The sequence below is a fragment of the Melospiza georgiana genome, chromosome 1, assembly GCF_028018845.1.
Source record: "Melospiza georgiana isolate bMelGeo1 chromosome 1, bMelGeo1.pri, whole genome shotgun sequence".
In the NCBI taxonomy this organism is placed as follows: domain Eukaryota; kingdom Metazoa; phylum Chordata; class Aves; order Passeriformes; family Passerellidae; genus Melospiza; species Melospiza georgiana.
This window is the reverse complement of record NC_080430.1, coordinates 146,073,640-146,099,392: the sequence shown is the minus strand read 5'-3', so window position 1 is coordinate 146,099,392 and position 25,753 is coordinate 146,073,640. Positions and strand designations below refer to the sequence as shown.

The following is a 25,753-nucleotide window of genomic DNA, read 5'->3' as shown; positions in this document are numbered from 1 at the left end:
TCAGCCTGTGCCGCACCAACTCCCACAAACCTTCCTCAGGCAACACTTCATTTCCACTGCTACCTGACATTAAACTTGCATAAGTATCTGATGGAGGAAAATATCTCATTCTTGCTTAAATTAATATCTGCTCATTGACAGTTTAACTAAGGCAAATAAATCAGCACAAAACAGTGTGGCAAAAGGATGGAGTATCTTTCATCCAATGTTTACATGAAAAGGATAAAGCAAGCTGACTTGTATATTCTTTCTCATTTTCTAGGTAAGTCAGTACAGGTATTCTTTTGAAGCAGAGACTTCATTAAAAAGAGTCAAAATGTGTTCTAGGACCTTCTGCCTCACTTCCATTCCTTAAGGAAAAAAAAATCTTTGAAACTTCTTAGCAATAATACAGTAGCTCATGAGAAAAAAAAAAAAAACACCTTGAGAAGACAAAATGATTTGATTAGGTTTTGTTGCCTACCAGTCACATTACATTTCATTGGCACACAACACATTAGGAAAACATTCTTAAAAACTGGTACTAAGTGGTGCTGCTACAAATCACCACTTACCTGTTACCTGGGGCACATATGGAACTGACAGTCTTTCCACATTGTATCCACTGCCTCCTAATGATTCTGCAATCTTGTTGGTCAGGAAAAACAGATCTGTTTCATCCTTCTCTAAGGATTTTGGAAGACTGTCAAAACATATATTTGAAGTTATTGTCTACCAATAGATATTTGTTGGTTAAAATATTTTTCTAATGTCTGTAAGCAACCAAGAAAGGTCAATGATAATGATTTGATGGAAATAAAGCTTGGTCAGTTTTTTAGGAATGAATACACACCTAAAATTAGTCTGCTGAAAACCTCTGCAGTATTTTAGATTACTTTAACACTTCTTGTTTATCTGAAATATGTTCTTCACCTATTCTGCTACATCTTGAGAGAACATGATCTCTGTTAAATTTAAAAAAATGCCAAACCTGCACAGCAACACTAATATTAATAGTAATTAATTAACTCTAATATTTGTCATTTGCCAGCAGTGTGCCCTTGTGGCAAAAAAGATTGAGGGTATCCTGGGCTGCATCAGGAGGTGGAGGGAGGAGATCCTTGGCCTTTGTTGAGCTGTGTAAGGCCACACCTGGAGTGCTGAGTCAGGAGCTGGGCTAGCCAGGACATGTAGGGAGCCATCACAGGGCTCCACAGGGTCACTAAGGTGGATTATGGGGCTGGAGCATCTCTCCAGTGAAGAGAGAGAGAGCTGGGCCAGTTCAGCATGGAGAGAATAAGGTGAATCTCATCAGTGTGTAACAGCTCCCTTAAGGGAGGGAGGGTGGAAAGGCCTCAGAACTAGGCACCTGTCAGTGCTGCTCTGTGACAGAAGCAGAGGCAATGGGCACAAACTGACACACAGAAGGTTCTGTCTGAACATCAGGAAACACTTTTTTGTGTGAAGGTGAGGGTGACCAAGCACTGGCACAGGTTACCCAGAGAGGCTGTGGAATCTCCATCCCTGGAGATATTCCAAAGCATCTGGATGTGATCCTGCACAGTCTGCTCCAGGTGACCCTGTTAAGCATGGGGCTTGGATCAGATGACCTTGAGATCCCTTTCAGCTTCACCCATTCTGTGATTCAGTGAAAATTTATTTTGCTGTGTTAGCACACTGAGGATCCTATTGTGTATAAATGCCTCTGACTACTATAAAAAAGTCTGAAGCCCATTTTTTTTCCCTATAAGTGTACATGCTTTTAATGTTGGGATTCTTCTGGCTGTCCAGAACACTATAAAACCTCTGATTGTTTTCACATATGGAATATTTCTCAATGATGTATGATTTTTAATAGCAAAATAGGGGCTTCACTGTCCACTAATTCCCATTTTGTATCTACTTACTTGGATTTGTCTTTGAAAATTGTTTCTGGTAGAAAATAAGCTGCTTCCACACTTCTGGTTTCAATGACCTGAAAAAAAAAACCCATGTCAAATTTTACAAATGGAATAGTTCCATAGCTGTTTTCTTCAACACCTAACCTTCACTAATATCAACCACACCACAAATGAGACATCTGGGATTTCTTTTAACCAGGGAAAGAGACTGTGGCTCTCACCTTTTAGACTAAAAATCTGATTCTCATGGTCTTATGATGTCAATAGTATTTTAGCAATGACAGTGGGGCCATCAAGCATTATACCAGACAGAGATTTGGCCCTTTATATATGGCACCATAAGCAAAATAAAATGCTGTATTTTGAGATAAGATTATTTTATTTATTATCTTAAGAGTCAGCAAGTAATGCCACAAGAGACTGAAGATCAAGAACAATGTCAGTGGACACAAACAGGAGAGATCAACACAACAAGCCAGCACCTGACACAAGTTATTTACTGATTTTACAGCAGACTGTGTATTGTTCTAAATTACCTGCAGTATTTAACCATGTCTTACCTTGCTGACATGCTGACAGAAGGCAGGCACTGCAATCATCTGACTCAGGAAGTTCAGATATGCTGCAACCAATGCCATGACACCACAACGATTAAACATTGGCAGATTATCCTCATTGATGATGGCAATGTCCTGAAATAGAAGGGGTAGCATCATGTTTACAAAGTTAGCAGGCTGTCCTGAATACATGGAAGTCAAATTATCATTGGTAACACTATCTGACATATGATGTTTATCTGATATTACTTAACATTTGGTATCTCTCATCTTAAAATTCTAGTCTTTCAGCTCACTTGTGAAATAGGAATATATTGATCTAAAGTTAGAGAGCTTAAAAGATTCAACCATTATGAAGAAAAATAAATTTACTCAACTCAAAAAAATTCTGTTTCTCAGACAGGAAGTACAGGTTAATGACTGGTAGTCTCTTGTCCTTACCACCTGTTGATCATAATATTTTCTCAGGAAAATTACAAACAGCAGTTTGATAATAAAGATCACCAGTGTGAATCACAGATACAGCACAATAGAATGAATTATTTAATGCATATTGGCACTTCTGTGTTTATTCAGATTGCATTATTTTTGCTCTAGTAAAACTCCTAATGTCATTTCCACCAAGTAAGGATTTGGTTCAATTACATATTTTAAAATTAAGGATGCAAACTACATTTCAGATATTTTATAATACAGCTGTACCTTTAGGAATAAGGTTAATGACAGAATATACTGCAAATACAGGGCCTGATTTCATCAAATTCCCAGGGCACATGTTAGCAGTACTTTATTTTTGATTTCAACACAGATAATATGTTATCCAGTTTTCCTGAGGACTGTATGCAAGCATGGGTTAATATTTGAACCTATTAAGGAAATGTTAAGGAATAAAGGCTAAAACACTAACAGAATATTACTCTAAGGTAAGATTTAATAGCGTGGTTTAGTAACTATTCCCAACCAATCAATTAATTATACAGAAGTGCAGACAGTCCATACATTTTATACAAAACACAAGATCATAGGTTGAGAGAACACCTTGTCAATCTGCTAATGAGTATCAGTGATTCTATTAAATGTTTCAAAAAAATGTCACATCTGCTGTTTTTCCTGAACAGCACATGCTGTGGAAGTTTGTTACAAAACTGATTAGATGAAGTTTCCCCATCAGTAAGTGGTACATACAAAGTGCACTTCCTTAGTGACCAATCAAGTCCAGACCAAATGATGGGATTTCAAATTTGAAGATCAATACACAAAACCCCCCAGTTCTTCACATCTCCAATTACACACTGAATTGTCAGTCAATGAACCCAACACAGACCCATACCTGCAAGGCAATTGCTACTCTAATGAGGTCAATCACCACTTCTTCATTGGCCAGTTCTATTGTGGTAAGAGCTAGAGATGTAAACAGGAGTTCAAAGTTCTTCTGGACATTGTCTTCTTCTTTGCAGCCTAGGTAGATGTGTCTGTACAACTGCTGACCATGCTATGAAAGACATAAAATGGAAAATGAGTATTAAATAATACAGTAATTTAGGTTAGAAAGGGTATTTGAAGGTCTTCGGGTCCATCTATGTACTCCAAACAGGGCCAACTTTGATGTTAGATCAACTGAGAATTAAAAAAACAAAAATCAAAAGGATAAAATACATGATGTACACATAGATAAAAAAGTACAAGTCTACTTAATCAAGTAGACCTCAATTTTCTAATAACAGCTTCTTTATAAACACTGTACTGTTCTATTTTATGCACAAATGTACAGATAGAGAAGATGATACAGAGAATTGCATGACTACTGCACAGTATCAGCTGTTAGAATTAATTTCCTGTTGAAATATTAGGAAAAAAAATGCCCATTTATGAAAAGGAGAAACCAAAAAGCAATCTTGAAATATTTTTCAAGAACATTTGAGACATTTCAAGAACTCATTTTCAAGAACTGATGAGCTCCAAGTGTTATCCTTGTGAAGACATCAAATTTGTTCATTAAGCAGCTCCCCTCAAACAGCAAACCAAGAAAAAATTCTGCTAGAAGTTGTTTCAGAAAGTGAGCAGGGCTCATTTACTGACATGTGTAGGGAGGCTGCAGCTCTAGTGAAGAATACAGGTCATTTAATGAAATACTCTCCACTTCAAAAGTGATTTTCTTCTCATGATACTGTGCCTAACCAAATTTCAGTAAATAAACTATTACCTTAACACAAAAGAAAAATGCAAACACAAGAAACACAGGATAAGCAGCAGGTGCTGTATGGAACAGAGGGCTCAGTACCACCCCAGCATTCTTAAACTGGAGGGGGACACAAGTCTGTATCTGCTGACACAAATAATTTTCAAGACCTAAATACTAACTCTAGATGTATTAATTCAGCTCTAGGAGAAGGAAGAAAAGTGATTTTCAACCTCTCTTTTTCAAACAGGACATATTTACTTGAGAAATAATGATGGAATTGTTGGTCTTTTCATTAGCTCTAAAATCAGAGTTGCTCAAATCCACATTGGATTTAGAAAAGAGGGGAACACAGCTATCAGCAAAGCACAGAAGCTACTACAAAATAAAGGTTAGCTGTTTAAAGACCCAGTATATTTGGAAAATAAAAGTAATCAATTTTTTTATCCCACCGATAAAGAATTGCATGCTAATAGGAAAATAAATGATTATGTGAATTTTATCAATATGTATCTTTCTAGATGACTGGAAAATGCAAGAAGTTGAGTATTTCCCTTCAAAGAAAGGATAGATATAAACTGAGCAACTGGTCTGAGACCAAGAGTTTTGTGCCTGTGTTTGGTTCCATTCCACCTGGATGTGACACCAAATTGCCTCAGGATCCCCATGCAGCATCAAACAAGCCCAAATGGCCATCCAGATATTTATGAACTTCTGGAAATGCCTCATCCCTGTCCTTTGATTACGCAGAGCATCTGGGTGGAGCAGGCTGCTAACATGCACACCTACACCAGGTGAGTAACAGTATCACACAGATAATCATTGACTGACTTCATTGCTCAGGGTTAATATATTTTTTAGAAGGTTGTATGCTCTTTTCTTGACCTGTGAAGAATCTCTTTTCCTCTTCTGCCCTTTTGTTCAGATCAATATTAACAACTCAAATATTTAGTTTGACAGCTACAACTTTCATCTAGCAAAATACATCTAATCCAAATTGCTTTAAATCATAGATAATAAATTAATGAATTAAAATTTAATTCACTTTTTAAAAGACACATTACTAATAATTGCCAATGTTGGAGTATTTTTTATATTTGTATTATTCCAGTTGAACCCACACTGGAAGAATATTAACTGGACTAACTTATAGCAAGAACATTTATCTTGCAAAGTTACTTGAATGCTGTACAACTCTAGTTTGCATACTATTACATGCAGTATTTTGGCCTATTTCAGTATTATTTTTTTGTTTGTTTACACACCTACACAGATAAACCAGTCAGGAATGACAGAGCACAGTAACAACTTTATGCATCTTTCCCACATAATACCCAAGGTATCTATTGTAAGCCATTTCACTCCACTTAGTATCATCTAAAAAAACCCTGGTTTTCTTTAGAGACAAATATACTGAGAAGTCACCTGGTACAAAGTCTTGTGAAAATAATCTTTTAAGAAGACCACTGTTTTGTGCACAGTTAACTTTCTTTGACATCTTTACCTAAAACATAAAACACATGTCTCTGTACCACAGCTATAAAAAGATTTCTAAATACAAAATTGTCTAAAAATACAGCAAAATAAAAGCCAAACTAGTGAAAAAATGCTACAGAGCAAAAATTAAATGCTGTGCAGGGATCTAACACTAGGGAGATCTTTTCAGAATCATGGTTTTGACATATGCTGTTCTAATTTCATGCATATAAAGTTTTTAACTGAAGACATAAATTAAAATTTTATTGCATGGAATCATCTTTCAAGTATCTAGAGAACCTCAACACTGAAATCACTGTAACTTGATTAGAATAATTTGAAACTGATCTTTGTGACTTGTTGCAAAACCACAGCTGTAGAAGAAAAGCAAAAGCACTGGTTCACTTACAAATTTCTAGATAGAAAAGTGATTTTTCATTCTACTACCTTTTTCATGAAGCTCACATCTTGCCTTGAAATCTTGTCTCGTTTTATCTTTAGGTCAGAAACATCTGGTATTATTCTACAAATGAAAGAGATGTGTTGTTTCAGAACAAAAAAATAAAATTGGAAATTAGGAGAATGTGGAATACAGGAACTATTCAAACAGATCTTGACCCAATTCCCATTTTAATTATATCCATGCTTAACAAGAATATTCAAATTTCAGTTGAAGATGGAGAACCAGAAAGAGAATAATCATGATAATCATGTATTTTTTAATCTACATAATAAAAATAAATATTAAATTCTGTCTTCTACATGATAGAATTTGTGATAGAACTATGATATTTGTAATGGTTCTTTAAGTTACTATACTCTGAGGCTTACCTGTAAAACTCTTGCCATGAATAAATGACACAGAGCACCGTGCATTTACCAAAACAGTACATTAATAATTCATTTTAGCAAAAATATTTAAAAATCAACAGCAGTTGTCATTCAAGTGAAGCACTGGAATTTAAGCAGGCCATAAATGAAGAGCAGTACCTGATCCCTCTGAGCTTGGCTCTGTTGTCGTGCCGGTCGATGAGGTTGTGCAGGATTTCCAGCACCAGCTGCCTCAGCTCCGAGTCCTCCATGAGTGAAGGAGACAGCAATGGGTCCAGAAAGGGGGCAGGAAGGGCATTGCTTATTGTTGTGGCTTTGTATCCTGAAGTCACCTGTGCATTGTTTGAAATAAAATTCATGTGGCATTACTGCATTGTAAGAATTAATCACAGCTGTCACTTTTTAGTGGGATTGCTTTGGCATCCACAAGGTAGATTCAAATTGAAGTATTGTATTAATTTTGAAAATTCCTGACCTCAGTATGAATTTGGAAGGATGTCAGCATACATTTTCAAATTAAGTCACTCATGCTAAAAGGATTTTTCAGTATCCTTTCTTTAAAAACACACTCTGAATCAAAAAATAAAGGTATGATTTATGATTTGGTTTTTTTAAATGGCCTATGAAAAGCTGCAGGGCATAAATTGAAGATGATAGGAATTCCAGTCAATAATGACAATAGAGATTTTTCCATTTCAGGTTATGAGCTGTTCGCATATGGTAGAGTAAGCTCAGGTGAAATAAAAAATGAGAAATCAGGGCCTATATGTACACCTCAATAATTTATGGATACTATTTTATTGAAAAACATGAAATAAACAAATATCACTTTCTTAGAAAACTGGTGCCATAGTGCTATTTTGAAAATTACTACTACCCTACACATGTCTCATTCAGTTACTTTTAACTAAAGCAAATTCTGCAGGTACATAAAGAAAAATAAACTTCTACCTAACTACTAATTCAAATTTTAATTAGCTGAACATCTACAGTAGCCAGAGGTATTTAAAATTTACCATTCCTTAAAATGGAGATTACCAGAATATTACAATCTCAAAATATTTTACAAAGTACATATAACCTATTGAGGATGAGGGGAGCAAAATTATTCCAAATTTAATTACAATAAGCAATTTTCATCCAAGGCTTACATAATAATTTATATATATTCCATACCCTTAAAGTTCTTACATGAGAGCTGTGTTTTACTGGTTTTGGGGGCGATATGTCATTTTCTTGACAGCAGCACATGGGATACAGTGTTCTGGATTTGTGACCAAAGCAGTGCTGGTAACACAGATGATTTGGCTACTGCTGAGCAGGGCTCACACACCTCCAGAGGAATATTCCATATTAAAATGTTTCATGTTCAGCAGCAGAACAGGAGGCAATTTGTGAGGGCTGCCACTGCTCAGGGACTGGCTGGCTATCAGTTGGTTTGTGGTGAGCAGTTGGGATTTTGTTTTATTTTATCATTACTTCTTTTTCTTGTTTCTTGGTTTTGTTTTTCTTGGTTTCCTTTTTTTACTTACTAAACTGTCTTCATCTCAACCCACTTCTCTCACTGGTGCTGTCCTAGTTCTCTCCCCAGGCCCCTGGGGCTGGGTGAGTGAGTGCCTGGGTGCTCCTTGGTGCTCTGGGTTAAACCTGAGTGAGCACAGTGCCCCAGCTTAGCTGAGGCTTCCCAGGGGATGTGGCTGACAGGAGCACCAGGGGACAAGAAGGTATCTGATCAATCATTCTGAACATGGAAAATGACTGATATCACCAGCAGCAAGGCTGCAAAACTAAGTGCACACTTTTAATGAAGTGCCAGATTTCAACTGCCTATACAGCATTAACTTGTCTGCCTGTGTATACATGACAACAGGCTAATTATGTTATGAAATACTTTTCTTTTGTATAGAATACATGATGTATAATACTGGGTTTTGTCCAAAATATTTATCAATTATTAATTTACTAAGCATCAGAACAGTGACTTTCACACCTCTGTGCCATGATGGGATTTTACTTTCGTATTCTAAAAGAGATGCAAACCAAAATTCAGGGTCCAAAATGTTAAATCCCTTCCACATGTACACTCTGACTCCCTTAAGGCACAGTTACAGACTTTGTAGCATCCAAAATCATGATTCTTACCTGTTTTAATGGAATTTTAATACTGGTGAGATGAATATGGTCAGGAACAGTTTAGACATACCCGAGTCTATGTTTAATGAAGACAATGTGCAAAATGACCACCTGAGGTCCTTCCTAAGAAGTTTTCTATCCTTAAATTGCAACTCCGAATGCCCAGCTCTTCTGCAAACCAGAGTCTAAGATTTCAGATTTTGTCTAACACCATACACGAGTTTCATGCCAAAGCAGGGACAGAAAGTCATTTTCCAAGAAGACATTCTTCTGCTTTAGTTTGTGAAATCATTGCCCTATTTGAGTCACTAAACAGTTTTGAGCTTCCGCAACAAAACAGGCCAGGATTCTACTGGCAGGAGCCTCCTTTACTAGCCTCTTTTTGATTTTTACCATCTGGGTCTATTTCCAGAAATACTCTTTGAAGATTTACAGCTGAAAAATGCATTTGTGATAAAAAAATTCAATCAAACGTTACAAGAAATTTCGGAAACATTAGGAAGGAAAGAACAACTGTGTCTGAGATATCCATTCCTATGGTTTTAAAAACATTGGCCATTCTACAAATTACCACTTTTCCAGGCTCAGAGGTGAAAGTGATTTCACTTTGATGTTGCCAGTACTGCTGGCAGAACTCAACCTACTCTAGGATGTTCTTTTGGATCTGCAGATCCAATTATAACTGACATTCACTGAAGTGCTCTAAGAGATGGAGGTGTATTTCTTGTGCTGTTTGGAATGTAAGTTGGAAAAATGCTTTCACAATATTACACAATAGAATTACAGGTCTATGCAATATGAATGTATGTTTATTTTCATAGTCCAGTGTTGTTATACTGTACTTTTATATGTAAGTATATACATAAAGTGAAACACTGTGTGTTTATAACATAGTATACTGATCACAAAAGGCTTACCATAAGTAAAGATCTCAATAACATGATTTGAATCCTCCTGCTTCCCAAATCTCTGCAATTGGAAAAAAAAAATTTGCAAATTAGGTTTTCTTGCATATCTTTGAAATATTATTCTACTCTAGACATTATTCCCATTTTTGACAAGTGAATACAGCAGTCTTGGAAGGGATGCTGGATGATCATAGATAAAGGAAAGTATCTCCAACTGAGCTGCAATAATTAAATGTTTTTGAAAGACACATTTATAGGAAGGCTGAAAAAATGGAGCACATTCAGTTGAAGAAAAAATTAAACTGTATTTGTGAAGGAGGTATAAATTTTTTGTTTAACTCAGAAATCTCTAAAATGTTTGACCACTACAAGCTTGATAGTTTGTTATTTTCACAAGCATCAGCAGTGAAAATTTCTTCTGGAGTCTGAAGAAATGTGGACACTTCTTCTTTAGGCCAGACCCCAAAACTTTGAGACTGGAAAAAAGTTATTGGCAAAATCAGTAAGAAAAACTGAAAGATTCCTCAGCTTTCATATCACAGGAAGGTACATGAAACACTACTTGACCTGTTCTTCATCTGTTTTCATTTCCCTCCTGCAGGTACTAAAAGTAGCCAAATAGCAGAAGGTACATAGTCACTATTCTTGCAAGGTCTTAGGAGATCAAAGTGCACTTGGAATAAATTGTTCCATTCACAGAGATTCTTTCAAGAAAGTAAAAAAAGTACAAGCCATTTTCCCCATTAAATAGTGTAAAGGAAGACCAACCCTCTTCACAAAAGTTGGTCATTACATAACAGTGGAAGCTTCTACCTTAATGGGCTACAGTCCTGGCTGTCTGTATCATTCAAATGTCTTGGGCAGCAGAAATCAAAATTCTAAGTAATGCCAGATTTTATCAGCAATCTCAGAGTGACATATGCACATCATAGTAACACACTGCTCATACACATGTTTACACAGAATCTCATAAATGGAAAATTATATAGTTATAAAAAAAACAACCAATACCCTCAATTGTTAATCCAAGTAGAGAATTTCATATGGATTGGTGCTTCAAATACCTCCACAATGAGTGACAACTGCTTGGCACAGCCTTACATCTTCCATGGAATAGCATCCCATGCTGCAGGGATATTTTATGAAAAGCTCTAAGAAGCTGGAGAATGACAATGACTTCCTACTTAATCTATGAGGGGATCACTTATGTGGTGCAAAGTGTCTGTGCACATCTGGAAAGAACAGCTGCAGCCTTTTCAGTGACTTCCCCACACTGAGGAAATGAAGTCTTTTAAACAAAATTATTCCTGTTACAAGGAAGAGTATCCAGTATAGGGTGACTTTTAAATTGTGGGTTTATTAAGTCTGTCCACTTACAGCTTTTTCCTATTTCTGAATACACAGGAAAAATCCAAAACTCACTGGAATTTCTGCAGTTATTTCTTAATCTGAAGTCAACTTGTAGAGAATTTTAAAAAAAGAACAAACATTAAAAATAGTTTGTAAATGATGCAATTTATAATTGAATTCCTCTCATGTTCAAAACCCACATATAAAAATTACGGCATTAACAACCATAAAGTTCATAATTTCAGAAAAAATTGTACTAGTGCAGAGATAAAGAGTATTTTAGTGAAAAATAAATGACCTTCCAATCAGGTAATTTTTATCAGTAAAATGTCTGTAGGTTGATTTAATATTGTTGACACTGAGCTTGTCTTGGTTCTGCATAGTAGTTCATACAGCCCCTAAGGAGTGAGAATTTGCATTTCGCTTTTCTTAATGTTTTTCACTTCTTAATTCATCAGGATTCTAAAATCTAGATTTTTAATTTGAAATTTAAAAATACAGGATATACAAACCCAAGGTTACTGGGATCCAGCGACTGTGAAGTTGCTCCCAAAACTGGAACTTTGCTCATAATGAACATCATAATCTCTGATCTCTGGTAATCTGGAAGATTGCTTCCAAAAAATCCTAAATAAAAACAGAAAGAAATTGCAGAAGAAAAAGAGATATAGGGCTCTTCTCTTTATAAGAAAAGCCTTTAAAATACAAGGAATATATTAACAGGTCAAAACAGATGAAGAATAAACATATGACTTGTTTTAGGGCATAATCTCATATTTATTTTTACTGAATGATTTTAGTGAGTCTTTTTCATGATACTTTCATCTTTGAATACTAAAAGCTAATTTTATCCTCCTCTAAATATACAATTTAAAAATTAAATATCTGGAGTCTATTAACTTGTACCTAGTGAAGAATTGGAAGTGTTTCTCATGGCACATAGTATTGTCTGTTTATTGGAGAATAAATATTACAAGTGAGGGGACAGAAGTCCCAGAGACATACAAGTATTTTGGGACTAAATCAACAGGAGATGCTGATTTCTCTCTGGTGACCATTGACAGGACATGAGGAAATAGGATGGAATTGCATCAGGGGAAGTTCAGATGGGACATTAGGAAAAGGTTCTTCACTAAAATGAAGGTTGGCCACTAGATCAGGCTTCCCAGAGAAGTGGTCACAGCACCAAGCCTGACAGAGGTCAAGCAGTACCTGGACAATGCTCGCAGGCACATGGTTTAGCTGAAGCAGTCCTGGGAGGAGCAGAGAGTTGGACTCAATGATCCTTATGTGTCCCTTCCAACTCCAAATAGTCTATTTTATTACTATGAAATAGTATACCATTAATTTCAGTAGAAAGAAGCTTCACAAAAGGTTGGTTTGTGGGATTTTTTTTTGATGGGAGTTGAACATTTTAACTTGGGAACGTTACTGAAATGGTGAGAAATAATCTACTATATACTTGTTAGTGCTCTTCAAGGCAAGCAAAGGTACAAACATTTAAGCTAATCTCCCTTCTTCTTTAAGAATAGGAATGCATATCATAAATGCACCCCAATATACAACATCACTGTCATAAGGGAAAATCTGAGAAACCGGGAGACATTGTTGAGAAAATAATTTCAACTGCTGTGCATTACAGTTCTTCAGTTAAGTCGTGGTAGCACAACTGGCCATTAGGTGTCATTGTTGCTACTATGTTTAACATTCATTTCTATCAATTTCAAAGCACTACCTATGAAAAAATGTATTATTACTGTATACAACTTTTTGCAGTCATTTTCATAGAAGGACTAATAGTAGTTCTGCACCAAACATAGAGATTTCTACATTTCAAGGGCCACATAATAATATAATTAAAATTAATTTTAAGTCCACCAGCATTTTTAATTTTCATAACCTTCTTGGCTACGTGTTCAGTTAGCATTTAAAAGAAAAACCTTTCAGAAATCAAACACATAAAGCAAGCCTGAGAATGATAGGCAAATACAATCAGAGAAACCACATTTGGTAGTAGTGTAGTAGTATTGCTTCATGATTCAAGTTGGTCCAATATCATCTCATTGGGGAAGAGGGAAAAGGGGAGAAATTTTAAGTGAGCCTGTGCCAATTGTATGACTCACCAATTGTTTGAATAATTGCATTCTGGACAATCCTCTCATCACTCTCCTTGGAGCTGATGCTCAAAGTGGAGCTTTCACAGGAATTGCGCCGGTCACTCAGCTCAAAGTCAACGCTGATGCGCAGGTGCTTCAACAAGGTATTAAAAACCTCCAGAACAGTTGGGCCTGGAAACAACAAATAACACTGATTGCACTTGTCAAGAGGGAGATGTCTGAGGAAAATGAAAACTGGGCTTTTCAATCCATTTTCACAAGTAATGAGAGTAGGACAATGAAGAGAACAAAGTGAATTATAGTGTTTGAGGCATCACGACTAGAGAAAAACTTTTGAGGTGCGCCTACACTGTGATACTTTAGAAATTAACCTGGAATCAGGAAATACAGTATAATCCATTATGATTCACTACTGGTCTGGTCAGGATGGAGGTAACCTGATTTTCCTTGTGCATGCAGCTTTTGCTCCACCCATCTAACTGTCCTTATCTTGCTCCATGAAACTTCTCACTTTCTTTCTACATTGTCTCTGTCCTGTGGGAAAGGGGAGGGCAAACAGCCCAGAGACAACTCACCATGCAAGTTTCAGATACAAAACAGAAATGGTTGCTGAAATTAAGCACCAGTAATGGATTTAACTGCAGGTACTTGCCCCTGAACTTCAGTTATTTCAAAGCCTGCTACTAAAATCCAGTTCTATACATTGGAGCAAATCATGAGCTCTTTTCATCATATGGTAAAAGATTTCACAAGTCTGTGCATGCAAGAGGAAGGACACATTCAGGCTCAAGCTAATGAAGCAAAACAATATTTCAGCAGGACACCAAAGAACTTCATGAAAAAAGCACTAGAGCGTGCACCTCTTCATAACTACTCTTATTTCAAGGAACTATCTTAATTTTAAATGACATTATTTCACCTCATTTCAGCTTCTTCACACTCAATAAGGAAACATTTCTCAAAGAGCATTCTACTTCTGCAATATTCAGGTCACAGCTGTATCACAAAGCAACAGTGCTCTTGACATTTTGTAGTGACACACAATTCTCTCAGACTTTATGATTTCTTTCCACACAGGAATATCTGCCTTTCACAATTTTTTCAATCATTTTTTCAATGCAAAGGATTATATAAGAGTCAAATAACCAAGTGTATATGCTTGGAGTAACTGCAAACTAAGTAAGATTTCAAGCATCTATCAGCAAAAAGGAAAAAAAAATTATACACAAAACCTTTTCAAAATGTTTCCAATCACTCTGAAATCAAAGTGAAAATGAGCACTATCCTACAAATTTATCCTTTGACTTGATGCCTTTAATTTAATACAACTTACCTATTGATCCTTTAGCTGCTATTGCAACTGCTTCCAGAAGAACCTGAATAATGCCAGCACGAACTCGTGCTGAATCCCTTTTGCGGACATCAAGGTGTCCAAGGATTTCTTGTATTACATGATGGGAATATTGTGCCTATTAAGAAAACAGACAGAAAATCTTCATCTGTGACTTAAACAAGAATAAGCTCATACATCACTCAGCTATGGTCATGACCATGTTTCCATTCTGCAACATTTTCATTCAGAAACTTATCAGAAGTACAATCAATTAATGACTAAATATGGATTCAAAAAAATGCCATGTCAGATGAAGAAATACAGGTTCATTCAGCCAGCCCAGTGTACAAAAGAGTTCTTTAAAATATCCAGGAACATCTGCAAGCACAGAGGAAGCATGAAATTGTCCCTCACTCAGCTAACTGCAGTTCAAAGAATTCAGCACCATTGATGTAAAATGGTGAGAAAACTCAGCTTTCTCCCACAAACCTGGAATTTTACACTTTTATCTTCTGGGCATCTCTGTTTGATGCAATTAAAGAATAAGACCTTGAGGTTTACAGCAGACAATGACAGCCATAGAATGGCTTGAGTTGTGAGAGATCTTCAAGACCATCTTGTTCCAAGTCCCCTGCCATGGGCAGGGACAGCTTCCACTAGACTGGGCTGCTCAAAGCCCCATCCAACCTGGCCCTGAACACCTCCAGGGATGGGGCAGCCACAGCTTCCCTGTACAAGCTGTTGCAGTACCTCACTACTCTTCTGGTAAAGAATTTCTTCCTAATATTAAAATCTCTACCTTCCCTCCTTCAGCTTAAGGCCACAATACAGGCTGTCCACTATTAAAAAGCCTCAGAATAACAGTTGCATGTGAAGTTGGTCTTTTGGGCTGGAAAATCAGCACAGCTGTATTGGCATAGAAAAATAACCAACCTGAGAGATTTCTTTGTCAAGCACCATGTCACACCAGCACCCTGCTCCTTGTTCTGGAGAAGGACCACCCCACTACCTTCCCTTGAATCTTTTGGATTCTTTGACTTCGTCTACTGTCTACCACTAGCATAGTGAGATGAGCACTGAAACCTCTCTCCAGTGCTTGAAACAAGGAAAAAAAAACCAAGATAAAATCCTACCTGTATAGAATACATGATGATTTTAAAGCAGGAAACAGCAAATTCATTAGGATCCCATAGTTTATGATGGTCTAAATGCCTGCAAACAAAAATTAAGACATAATGAAGAAATTATACTGTACAGATATAATAAATGGTATCTTATGAATTTTCTCAAAATTCACCTCAAAGGGATTATTTACTAACATAAAACTTCTATACAATAACTTATGAGAAATTTAGAACTTCAGAAAAGTACTTGTTTTGTAGGTTTAGATATGATCACAAAACATTTGGTTGAAAAGAGATTCCTGTTCTGGAAATTTAAGGAACCTAGATACATCAAACATATATAGTTAAGAATACACTCTTTCCACAGAGTGCTGGGACATTAGATGCTTTTTTACATTAAAGGAATTTGCTGAAGGTTGTAACACCTTCAAAATTTATACTTTACAGACGATAAGGAAGTTGTTTTGAATTACAAGCTGCAAAATAATTAGGGCTGAATGCTCCATCCAGAATAGAAACTCTGAGAAATATTTTTGTTTTCATGGTGGTTTCATAAATAAAATATATGGAAAACAAAAAGAGTTGCTCTTTGTGTGTATATGCCTTTACACTCTGAAGCATTTCAACACTTACTGCAAGAAGGATCAAAACAAAATCCCAATAAAAATGCATCAGATTCTCTATAAGTGGAATAGGAACCACAAATGAGAAAAAATTTATCAGTGTTTCAAGCAAATACAAAAAATTCTGCTTAAGCAGAAGTGTTGAAAGCTATGAATAGGGCACACAGATTTTTGCAAAAAAGGAATCTGTGTCCCTAAAAAAGCATTAAAAAATAAATGTGTTTTTTCATTCTAGAAGATTGAAGAAAAGGTAACTTTGGATGCATTTTAATAGGTATGATTTAGGTTTTAAAAAAATCAAAACAAATCCAGAAACAAATTTGCCAGTGAACAGAAAATATGCCAGCCAAATCAACAAAAAAACTTTGTAAAAGAAGATGAATTTCTGTTCCTAAACAGGTATCTCAGCTACAGAATCCTCACTGCTCTCCCTTTTCTCAAAGAACTTAGGAAACATAAAGTTGTTTGAAGCAACAAACTGAGAAGCTCTGGAGGTGAAAGAAGCCAGCTCTGTGAAGACAGGAGGACTGGCTGGATGCTGTAACTTACTCTGCCTACAAGCTGGAGATCTCAATTCCCTCACTGGGCAGCTGCTCCCAACCCAGTCACCTGTACACAGCTCTCCTTCAAGGCTGATTAAACCAGGTGACACAAAGCATCTCCTATGCCCTAAATTATCTTGCACTCTATTGCAGAAATTAAAAAAAGTTCTGCCATCTTGACACATCACATACCTTTAACAGAAATCCCTACAAGAAAGAATGTCAGGAATTTTAAAAGTATTTGCCTGCCAAAATAACAGCAGATTTACATTACTAAATATCCAACTTGAGTACCTATTGGGAGTAGCTGCTTTTCTTGTGCACAGGTGTCATTGAAGGGAAAATCCTACTCTCCACTATCTTCTCCTGACTGGAACTGATCCTTTAATCTTTCAGGGCATTGTGTTCTCTGTTATCCTTGACAGTTCCTATTCATCTGCCCCAAAAATCCATTCAGGCAGATTATGGTCAACTGCATCCCATATCACACAAACAAAAAAAATTCCTCTTTAAACAAGACATACAATTTTATATTGCCAGAAAGGCCAAGTTATCAGCTACTTCAGGTAGAGGAACTGCTGGGAAGACAGCAGGGAGAAGATGACAGACTTGGCTGAAGCTTTGTGCAACAGCTCAGTGGGCAGCATCCTTTGTATACTGGAATTTTCCTCCTAAGGACAGCAGGATTAGATTCCTGTAGGTGATGTATTTTACTGACCATAATAAGTGCATTCAATGTAGTTTTGTTCTTGCAAGAGACAGTAAAGGGTATTTTTAGTATGCTACATTTACTGTAGTTAAAATCAAGTCACACCTTAACTCATTCTTTTTTTCAAATTACACTTTTTTCAATAAAGAATATCTACTGAAGATTGCAAAAGATTCTATTGCCGGATTAACAAATCCCAAACTGCCTTCCATTGAGATCTGCTGCACATATGTAGCAAAAATGCACAATTAGGTCTCTGAATTTCAAAGGAAGAGCAGAACCAATAATGCAAGTTTCTGGGGAGAGAGCCACTAATGATGCCTGAATTCTATCTCAGTGCCACACATGTAAGTAATCCTTAAAGTAATAATGATAAATTGGTACCGAGGATCAGAAAGCATAACTGAGTCATGCATGTATGGGAATATATAAAATACTCTGCTCATGCATCATGTTTGCTGAAAGAATATTGAACACCAGTCTGTTAATATTCCAAACCCTCCACACCTGATGTGATAACTGACAAGAATGGAAATGCAGTTGTTGCACTTGGAAAGTTTCACCAGATTTCTGTATCTCTCTGAATCTGTCTAATCTATTCACCATTGCAAATCCATGCTAGTTATGTCTCAACAGCTTCTGACTATTGACACAACAGAACTTTTTTTCAAATAATATTAATGTAACATTTTTTTACTTTCATTAAGCAATTAGTGAGATTGATCTGTAAGATTTTATTGCAAATTATTATTTGAGAGTTTCTAGCTACTGCATGCAGACATAACCATGGAGATTTTCTGCCTAAGGCAAGGAGAATTAATGTCAATCCAAACCAATACCAGGAGACTGACTTCAGATTTCTACTATCTTCATTACAGTTAAATCCCTCAATCACTAAATAAGCCCTGCCTCATGATGCAAGCAGCACTGCTCTCTCAGTTTTGCCAAGAAGTGGCAGCATGCTGCCTGATCTCACATGAAGCAAGCCTTCAGGTGGGGAACTGAACCTGCACCTTCATGACAGCATTGTAATGAGGCCCTATCTATATTGCCAGAGTTTCTTTAAAACCTGTGAAAGAGCTGAACATTGTTAGAAGAAACCGTTTTCTAATCAGAAGCTAAGTCAGGGTTTTCAATCCAATAAAGTGCAGTAGACTCTCTGTCTCAAACTTTCATTCTAACTGTTCTGTCATTCACAAAGTGAAGCTCATTAGATAGAGCACACCCTTTTTGCTTAGGACAAACAGTTTGAAATTGCATTTTCTGCATCTCTTGTTCTTCAAAAATACTAAACCTTTTACAGCAGTTATTGGTAAAAAGACACATTTGGCAATTTGTCCTCAAAGTGGAACACAGAAGTGGTGACTACAAAACTCTCTATTCATAGAGGAGATAACATTCTGAGTAACTGGTCATTATCCACTCATTCAGTGCATAAATGCAGCATGTGGAACACTGCTGTGCACACAGAACCAACTGGTCCCCTACAGTCATAGCATGCGAGAACTGAAAATAGGCTGGAAATAAACTTTAAAGGCTTTTAGGCTTTAGATCAGCCACAGAAAAAGCAGCTATGACACCTTCTCAAATCCCAAACCAAGCACTACCTCTCTCTGTGGAATCAGGAATTATTCGTAGAAAACTTCCCTGCTACTAAAATGATTCAAAATACGCAATCCACTGCAAATGATGATAAAGTTTTGAGATAAACCCACTAAAAGAATTGAGAAGTGGTCAGAAAGCAGCTGCAGTATAGTACCAAGTAATCCATCCAGACTGTGTAGTAACGAGGTGTTCACTGTGATCACAGGTATTTTGGAGCAATGCAAATTTTAAATCTAGGAAAGAATGAGTGTTTTTTTAATAAAACACTCAACTTTGCAACAGAAACTCCTCTCAGGTTGGTATAACAGATATATACAGAAAGTAAGGGAGTGGTAAGTTCTTTGTAGTCAATGTTTTTCAGGATAAACAAGGGGTTACAAAGTTTACTGCCTTCAACACCAACCTTATCTTTCTTCTGTTAACACTAGTAATTTGAAAATGGCTTTTGATAGCTTGAAGGTCTTTCAGTGTATAAATAAAGTACTTAATTTCTGTGTGAAGAACTAGGCCATCTAAGAGAATGTATTCCTGTACCTGACATGTACCTTGAAAGATCTACAAGAAGAAGCAAGCAGGTGTCCTCATCACCAGGAAAAGCCAGAGTTTGAAAGTGGTATCACTGAGTTAATACAAGAGGTATAATTTGTACTGTGTGTTTTTGTGCATAATGTGCATACTGTGTGCATATCTGCCACTCACCCCTAAATGAGTTGTTAAAGATATTCATCAAAGAATATCGAAACAGGTCCTGGAAGAAAATGGCAGGAAAACATAAATTGTAACTTTATGGGGCACAGTACTCCTTTGTGCTACTTGTACTTTACTTGGTTTGTCTCTCCACTGATTGTGACCCTCATCTATAGGACATGAATAGCCTGGATAGTTTCACATTTAAAAAAAAAAAGGCCAGCTGAAGCAACAACTCATGTAAATTATTGTATTTTGCATGTAAAAATCAATAAAGCAGAACATGTATTCCTCCATAACTTCCTTCAAGTTTATAGATGGAGGAGAGAGAAGAGAAGAGGTTAAAAGAGGGGCAATTTTTTAAGAAATGTGAATGGAAACCTTTGAACTGAAAAGTAGGAAAAAATTTAATGCAAGAGAATTGAGGATGAAATAAAGCAAACCTCTTCAGATCTTCCACAAATTTTCAACTTACGCAAAAACTGGTCTGACAGCATTGTTCATATTTCCATAGGTTGCTCGTCCCAGTAGTTCCCTGAAACAATTCTCAGCCAGCACAGAAGGATTTTCTTCTTTCACTCCTACTGTAGGAGAGGATGGGGGGCCTATTCTGCTGAAATAAGACAAAGTGCTTTGATTATATTACTGACTAATATTCAGGAAACCTTTTCTTTACTGCATCCACCCTTGGTATTAAAACATTCATGAGTCACGATCTTCAACTAGGCAAGAACTGCATTTCAAATATGCATCAAACCAGAATTCCGAATAACATATTTTATTCTTTTATAGCAGGACCATAGATCATCATTTGTTCACTCAGTACTCACCACTGTATTAGTAAATATTTATATGGCAAACACAAAAGCTGCAAATATACAGTTAACTTTTACATATCACATTTTGACAAAACACTATGTATTGCTAACAATAACAAAGGCTGTGAAACCATCAAAAAAATTTAGACAGAATCTTAGTAATATTGTTCAGATTAATGATCTCATTCACCTGCCCACTACTGAGTCCATACTGTGTGGGTGAGCATTAAATGAAACTCCAATACTTCTGCACAAACAGATGGCTTGTGAGTTGAAAAAAAATGAGTGAACTGATTAGAACATTATCACCCACACAGTTACCTCTAAACAGACAGTGTAGAAGTTGGTCACACTCTAAGTGTCTTCCATCATTACTCTGGACAGGTCACAGGGTGAACACAGGTTTCAGAAAGAAAGCAAACAGCTCCCCCTGAGGTACCTCCATTACTTACCAAGAGTCACTGGACCTACAAGTGGCAACCTTTTATTTCCTCTCACAAAACATTATAGGAACTTAAGTGAGGATTCATTCATTTACATTAACATTATGCATTTTTAATTTTAGACTGCAGAAACCAGTACATTAAACCCTTAAACATAATTTCAGTTCTGCAGTGCAAGCTTGTGTGTTGAAAGTGTCAACCAAGAGCATTCAGTTTACTTAAGCATCATAAATGCTTTAGAGCATTATAGAAAATTGCAAATTGAAATATCAGTAGTCAAATGGACATGTTAACATCATAGTTGTAATATAGCTTTTGATGGCAAAAGATTTTCTGTGTTTCAATAGTGTTTCAATACTACTGAAATCTAAAATTGGCCATATGAAAATCCTGTTGCCTCTGGAAACATCAGTGTTTCAGGAGTTACCACAACAATGCTAGCTTGTCAGATTTTAATAACAGAAGAGCCTCAGGAACTCTGTTAGATAAGGAGAAATAGCTTTACAAGAGCAGCATGATTAGAATTTTAAAAGGTATGAGAATTTGTACATAATCCACCATGAGTACCACAAAACTCCAGCTCTATCAACTGCTGTGCCACCCATCCTCCCTTTTTTTCCTTCCCCTGTACTGCCTAGACTCTGATCTAGGGAGATGGGAGAGAAGGTACAAGAGACAGTGTAGGACTGTCATTTCCACTGCTGTTTTGACACAGATTCCCTAAAATACAACAGCACTGCAAAGGTGGGTGTGTGAGGAGGAAAGACGAAAGCAGGCTGCATAGCACCCAGAGCTTAGCCTGTCTGAAAGAATTCCAGTTAAAATGAAGCAAAATAAGTTATGTTTTGAGTGCTTATATATGCAAACCTACAGAAGGTGACTTCTCAGCACTGCTTGGAAGTTTTTTTTATATGAATCTTCCTAGTATAAAATGTTATTCTTTGACTGCATCAAAATGTTTAAAATTATCCTGTGTCATCTGTGGGAGTAACATTTTATTTGAACTTTAACAGCACCTACCTCAAGGTATTTCTCAGTAAGCATTCCTTGGAATTGCAAATATACAATGAATATTGAATACTCTTGTTAGTTTTATAGAAAAGCTTTGCACAGTCTCTTAAGTTTCTACATTCAAATGAGCATCTCATGCTCATTTTATTTCACTGACTTTATTTTTACAGAAATATGAGAAAAAGTCTGAAAAATCCAACTGCAACAGTTAAGAAAAAAAACCAGTAGTATTCCTCTGCACCTAAACCTTTTGTACTACCACAAGAGGGCTGAAAATGTGTTTTACTATGAAGTGGGCAAGGACAACTCCCTGTAGCTGCTCTACTGGCTTTTGTGAGGGTAATCTCTATCAGCAGTGGCAACAAGGAACTGGAAGGAGGATGTGTTGAAGAACAGCAGTTTCCATAGCAAACATCTAATCACAGACTTAAACTCACAGACTTAGCTCACAGCAACTCAGCAACTTAAGCATGAGACTTCTTAAATGCCAAAAACCAGGGCTGGCCAAAGATATGACAGGACATGTCAGTAAGACTGAACAACCACTTCTGAGCAGAGTAGGTACAGAAATGTTTGACTGTGATTCACATACCCTGAGAAAGAAATAAATTCTAACTTTCCTCTAAAGCAAAATTTGTATGAACATTAGATGTATCAGAAGGATTTGAAGTCAAGTTTACATTAAGTGGTAGTGTCCCTCTGCCTGAAATAAGGCTGGAAGGTTTAGTTCCACACTTATGAAGAATATGTCATAAAATAAGGGAATTACTATTTTCATACATCCCCTCCCTGTCCTGGAGATGCACATAAGTAGATTCACACATAACATAATATCTGATAGGCATGTAACTAAAATGTGCACTCAGGTATATGAACAAATAATGACATCCACAAATACAACTATATTTTTAAAATGTTATTTAAATAGTAAATTCTTAACTCCAAGAAATGTCTCATCTTGTATGTACTCAAAAGAATCTTGAATTAAGCTGTGAAGTTCCACAAGCTAAAATTCCATTGACTTCCAAGGTAAGTACCTGTATATACTTTAGATATAATCAGAAATTATTTTTCTTCTATGGATTTAAGCTGTGGGTATTTTCTGGAATTTCTGCTCTTTCTCAAATAATGCTTTGACTCCATCTGCCACAACAATATGCTTCTTACTCCTACTCTTGAAGATGTCTCTGTGCTCCACAAATATGAAGTCACACATAAAATAAAATGAGAAACTGTCTGCAACATCATTTAAGACCAGCAGGTAACAATTTACAAACACTGTTTCAGCTTTTCTGTCATATGCACATCATAAAAGGCCCCTACTTACCACTAGGAAAATCATTAGTCTTTTTTTCATGTTCAATAGGACAAGTTTCAAGCACAAGAGTTCAGAAATTTAAGTTGCTTTTTGACAGGTTTGTTTTTCTACCACTACTATTGCCTTGTTCCACAGATGAGAAAAATCATTCCTGCAGTACATATAAACTGATCCACTTTAAGTGGTTAATCCAAATCCTACTTCAGTCAGTTTTTCCAGCAGTAGTTAATTTACTTCTGCTATAAAAAGGAAAGTGCATGCCTGAGGGCACTGTAAAGAGGACCAAAGGAAAGGGCCCACCTGCAGTTAGAAGCTCTGCAAGAATAAGCAAAGGCAAACCAGGCTCTCCTTGCTCAAACAGCAGCTTCAGAAACCTTTCTCTCTTATTCAGTTCACTCTTCAGATGTAACATTCAAGTGGATATTTCTATAAATATTGTGTGGGCCCTCAGTTAGATACAGTAAATACATAAGGCATGGACAGACAGGCAACTATTGATTTTAGTTATTTGGTCTGAAAATTTGTTTTAGAGATGAGACAGGCACTGGCAGTAAGAAATAACACAACAAAAATAAAGCTGAGGAATTGAAAAATAAATGCCAAAACTCAAACTAAATAAAGAGAAACTGACAGATCTAGAAAGCTGAGTGAAAGCAAGACAAGCTTGTTGTTATAGGAAGGCTGCTGAGCCTCTTAGCAGGCAAGTTTTGAAGCAGCCAGAATTGGACATGGAATTAATATTTCATTTCCTTGCACTGCTGAAGTTCATTTTATGGAAATTTCCCAGTGCTACCAATAAACAGTTTTTACACCTACATAGTCTTTAAACAGGGACCAAAAAAAAAAGGACTTTTCAATTGTAAGGTGACTGGCATCTCCTCAACCTTAAATGTCACAGAGATATTTTTAAATGTTTTTTGCAAATGTGGCAAATAATATGCCTAGGAGTCACTGAAAGCAACAAAGAGAAGGTGATTTACATATAAATAAAACTTTAATTCCTTACTCAAAGTACTGTTTCAGCCAGGACAAGCAGTTCTTAGTAATGGCTAAAGGAATTAAAATCTCAATTTCTAACAAATCTAAGTAGCAAAATCATTTGAGTCATCTGAAAGCCTTTGCTTACTCATCTCTGCATCTGATCCACTAAAACAAAGAGTTTATGATTGTTATCAAGTCAAAATATGGACATATAATTTCTAGAATAACTTTTAGGCCAACAGAATCTTGAACAAGTGAATAAACATGGTTGAAAAGATTTTAAGACAAGAAACATTAAGAACCATTATGCAAACCTACACTATCAATTTCAATGAGCCTCAGCTAGTAAAGGTGAGTTGTTGCTTCCACTGAAAAGAAAAGGGATATCCACCATAAAAACTCAGCCTAGAGACTGTTTTAAAAAACCACACCAGTGACACGAATACACTTACCTGTCAATATCTTCTATTTTCTGCATGTTGAACAGCAGGGATGGCACTATCTTGTCCATGTGCTGGGGTTCCCATATGGTCGCTCGAAGCTCATCATTAACTGCTTTTCTAACCACTCCTTGGATGCCCCTGATTCCAGCAATTCGGATCCTGAGCAAGGAAAAGAGGAATTACTGAAGCTGAGCAACACAGCACCACCCAGCAGGGCATGAAGTACTGTGGAACTCCAGTAGGTTCTCACAAGCAGCAACTGGGAAAACTGGCCAACCATTAAGATTGCCCATGCTTTCTTTGAACACCTCTGAAGTCAGTAAGGAGATAAAAAAACAAACAACTGAACAGAAGATGGCCTGTAAGGATAAAGCTGACACCACTCAATGAAGTCTCAAACTTTGTGCACCGACTCTGACAAGAGTCCCCTGGATAAAACCCACCAATCTACCTCCCATCAGCTGAAACTTCACACAATCTCAGCCTACTCCAGAGCTGAAGAAAAATGGGAAGCTACCACAAAACAGCTGAAGTAATATCTAGCACAGCCATGTGATTGTGCCATTAGAAGTTGTAATTAAGGCCATGGATTAGTCAGAAAAGATCTTCAAAGATTTCTGAAAGATTCACAAGATGGAAAGCAAAGGATACTTCTGTCTACTTAAGCCTAATGGACAAAAGGAAC

The 25,753-nt window shown here is 36.6% G+C and overlaps 1 protein-coding gene across 7 annotated transcripts in view; it reads right to left on the bottom strand.

Annotated features, from left to right (window-relative positions):
- EFR3A (EFR3 homolog A) overlaps window positions 1-25,753 on the bottom strand; it is a 74,959-nt gene that overhangs the window by 13,321 nt on the left and 35,885 nt on the right. For 6 of the 7 annotated variants that reach the window (XM_058023509.1, XM_058023520.1, XM_058023528.1 and 3 more), the window contains 13 exons: window positions 25,078-25,227; window positions 20,530-20,667; window positions 15,898-15,976; window positions 14,765-14,900; window positions 13,438-13,602; window positions 11,827-11,941; window positions 9,974-10,025; window positions 7,083-7,255; window positions 6,540-6,615; window positions 3,768-3,929; window positions 2,441-2,572; window positions 1,887-1,954; window positions 555-682 (listed from right to left, as the gene is read on the bottom strand). In XM_058023509.1, coding sequence (XP_057879492.1) covers window positions 555-682; window positions 1,887-1,954; window positions 2,441-2,572; window positions 3,768-3,929; window positions 6,540-6,615; window positions 7,083-7,255; window positions 9,974-10,025; window positions 11,827-11,941; window positions 13,438-13,602; window positions 14,765-14,900; window positions 15,898-15,976; window positions 20,530-20,667; window positions 25,078-25,227 — 1,574 coding nt within the window. The remainder of the gene's footprint in view (window positions 1-554; window positions 683-1,886; window positions 1,955-2,440; window positions 2,573-3,767; window positions 3,930-6,539; window positions 6,616-7,082; window positions 7,256-9,973; window positions 10,026-11,826; window positions 11,942-13,437; window positions 13,603-14,764; window positions 14,901-15,897; window positions 15,977-20,529; window positions 20,668-25,077; window positions 25,228-25,753) is intronic. The other variant, XM_058023484.1, reaches the window with a different exon arrangement.